The 3,521-nt window shown below is 33.2% G+C and overlaps 1 protein-coding gene across 1 annotated transcript in view; it reads left to right on the top strand.

Annotated features, from left to right (window-relative positions):
* The window catches only part of SYCP2 (synaptonemal complex protein 2), an 84,263-nt gene that overhangs the window by 67,182 nt on the left and 13,560 nt on the right, over positions 1-3,521 (top strand). The window contains 2 exon segments of the mRNA XM_012656472.1: positions 1,178-1,370; positions 2,568-2,773. Coding sequence (XP_012511926.1) covers positions 1,178-1,370; positions 2,568-2,773 — 399 coding nt within the window.

The following is a 3,521-nucleotide window of genomic DNA, read 5'->3' as shown; positions in this document are numbered from 1 at the left end:
CTTGATCTTTCTAAAATTATGCTTCAATAGCTTGTTGAGATGCTGTGTCTCTTTCCCTTGAATGAAAACAAAAATTTTGATGTCTGAGGTTCTTCCCATACCCTGCCTCACTTGTGCCTATCCCTGACTTAGGTCACATGATGTTCAGACACATTGCCAGCCACCTGTGTTGTAGCCTTAACTGCTTGTTAAGCTTTTTTAACAAACACTCAAGGAAAATAGTGCTTACAGTGTGCTAATGTACCAGCTGTTATATTTTAAGCACTTTATATATTTAACTTCTTAAAATCTCATGAGTACTATAGGTAATTACTATAGGCTATTACTGTCATCCTGTTTTACAAATGAGAAAATTGAGGCTCAGAGAAAAAGAACTTGTCCATGTTCACACAGCTAGGAAGTGGTAGAACTAGGATTTGAACCCAGAGAGTCTTGCACTGAAGGTAGGTTTCTGATCACTACGCTATGCTGATTTTAATTCACTAAACCTCCATCTCCCCTTGTTGTAACCCTCTTATCTCTTACCTAGAAGACTTTAAGGACTTGATAACTTATCTCCACATTTTCTAGCACTTCTTTCTTTAATTTACCATACATATAGTCAGATAAGTCTTCCCAAACCACTTCTCATCCCATCCCTCTTCAAAATAACAACCCTGAAAATATCCCCGTTGTCAGACATTAAAAGCATCAAAGTATTTTCCATGTTTATTTCCACTCTTCCCCAGTGTACTGAGAATTATAATAGTCAAATAGTATAACTTGTGACTCCCAAATAGGACTTGTGTTTCTCAACTCCTTTTGTTCTTGTCAGCAGTCTTCCTTATTCCCAATACGTCTTCCCCTCACTACTTTCTTTCACAGACTCTCAGTATCTTGAGTGTCATGAAATCTAGGAATTCCTAGTTTCCCTAAACTGGCTATGATCTTCTTCTTTGAACCCTTGTATCATTTTATTTCTATCTCTTATGGTATTATGGTCTATTATATTTTCATGTGAATTTGTCTTATACCTTCTAGTATATTAGAAAGTCTTTCACTGTTCATGTCTAGTCCTTGTTATGCCTGTATGTAATAATATATTTAATAAATATTTGAATATAATTTAGATTGTTGTATGTGTCCAAGTATAAATATTTGTATTTGAGTATAATTTGAAAATTGTTAATACATTTAGGAGGAGAATACCCATTCCAGAACCAAAACCATAAAGGTTCCAGAGAAAAAACAGAAAGTCTTCTCAGCTAAAACACAAAAAGAACTACCAAAAGAATGGAAGAACTCAACTCGAATAAAAGATACTATGCAAGATAATCGCCTTGACTTATCTCCTCTATCTGGAAGTCCATCATCTATAGAAGTAATGAGATGTCAGTATCATTTCATTTTTCCTTTACTTGAATATTCAGTGATTTTCTAATATAACTATGCGAAAATACAATTTGAAGACTAATCATGAGGGGTCAATTTAAGATTATAGGTAGCTGATTGATTAATGTTAGTAACTTGATTTTTGCTAATTTGCGAACAATGTTACTTAGGATACTGAAGTTTTTCATGTTAGTTACAGATCAAATACGTTAATATGGAAAATATTTAATCTGTATTCACAAATTATAATGTGAAAGCTCAAATAAGTGCTTAATTTTAATATATGCTTTTAGCTCAAAGTATATTTAATAACATAAGAATTATGGGGATTTCTATTTTTTCCTATTTACATTTCATTTACAAAGTCCAAGGAATATCATGATTCTGAAACAATTGAGATTTTGCTTTCATTTTAAAACAATTGGTAAGGAAAAATTCATATTCTTTGGAGCTCTGGCATGTGTGTACCTTTCTAGTATAGAAATTAAAAGAGTAAGTTTGTACTTACATCATTTTCAGTTCCTTATAAGGATATTTTAAAGCATTTCTAAATGTTAATTACTTCAGTTAAAATTCAAGACTTAAATCAGTTAATATACTTCCTCTAAAATAGCTATTGTGTTCTATTAGTTTCATAATGCTCAGGACCACTGTCACTTCAGATAAGCACATACTCAGAAGACAGATGTACATGCCCTGATTTGATCTGAAAACTGAGTTCATTTATGTTAAGACTTATTTCAGCAATGAATTTCTTCTTTTTTAAATGAGGGATTTAGACCAGATGATTTCCCAAGCCTTTCCAGTCATTAAATTCTGTGACTTTAATACATAACACTATTGGCTATGATGTCAAAATATTCAAGATAATACTTAAGTTGATCACTATATTTTAGGTCATACTGTAGATATTTTTGTTTGAAATGTTTTGAAAGTTCTTATGGCTACAAATACATTTTAAATTCAGCCATTATTATTTTTCAAAGCCATATTTTAAACATAATTTGGTCTTAATTTATTGAAAGTTTGTCCTTTTCAAATACAGCTAAGTTTTGAGGATTTGATAAATTATTATATTCTTAGAATTTAATCATGCTATTTCTAAAGCAGACATCAATGATAACACCTATCGTCTGTTTCTTTTTGTGTGTACGTGTGTGTGTGTGTGTGTGTGTGTGTGTCTGGGGACAATGTAGGTAAAGAGAAAATAACAGAAAAGGATTTCACTCAAGATTACGACTGTACAATAAAATCTGTATCACCTAATCTAAAAACTTCATCACCTGAATCCTTAAACAGTAACAATGGAGTTGGAGGTCCAATAAAGTCACCCAAAAACAATGATAAAAACTTACTATGTGCAAGTGAACATTGCTCACCAATTTCACAACCACTTGTTTTGGTAAGAATGTATATATTTTTTTCCTTTATCAGATATATCTGAAGATGGTAAATCGTTTCCCTATAGTCTTAAATATACATTGCTTGTCTACTTAAGATTTTGGGTTTGGTCTAGAGATTAGGGGGAGAGGGACCTAATGACAAGTAAGATACAATTCCAACCCTCAATGAGCTTAACAGACTTATATGTCGCTGTACTGGATGAAGAATATGGTGGCATGAGAGTATAGTAGTCCTCCCCTTATCTGTGGTCACTTTCCAAGGTTTCAGTTACCCACAGTCAACTGCAGTCTGGGAATATTAAGTGGAAAATTCCAGAAATAAACAATTCATAAGTTTTAGATTGCATGCTGTTGAAAAGTGACATGAAATCTCGTGCCATCAGCCTCCATTCCACTTGGGACACGAATCATCTCTTTGTCCAGCATATCCATGCTGTAGATGCTACCCACCTGTTAGTTACATAGCAGCTGTCTTGGTTGTCAGACCATCGAGGTATCACAGTGCTTGTGCTTAAGTCACCCTTATTTTACTCAATAAGGGGCCCAAAGTGAAAGAGTAGTGATGCTGGCAATTTGGATATGCCAGAGAGAAGCTGTAAAGTGCTTCTGTTAAGTGAAAAATTGGAAGTTCTCTACTTAATAAAGAAAAAAAATGGTATGCTGAGGTTGCTAAGATCTACGGTAAGAATGAATCTTCTATCTATGAAATTGTGAAGAAGGAAAAAAATTCATGCATAGTGTATATAG

Source organism: Propithecus coquereli, unplaced genomic scaffold (genome assembly GCF_000956105.1).
Source record: "Propithecus coquereli isolate 6110/MARCELLA unplaced genomic scaffold, Pcoq_1.0 Scaffold503, whole genome shotgun sequence".
Lineage (NCBI taxonomy): Eukaryota > Metazoa > Chordata > Mammalia > Primates > Indriidae > Propithecus > Propithecus coquereli.
The sequence above is the reverse complement of the archived record's forward strand: the minus strand, read 5'-3'. Positions and strand labels throughout refer to the sequence as shown.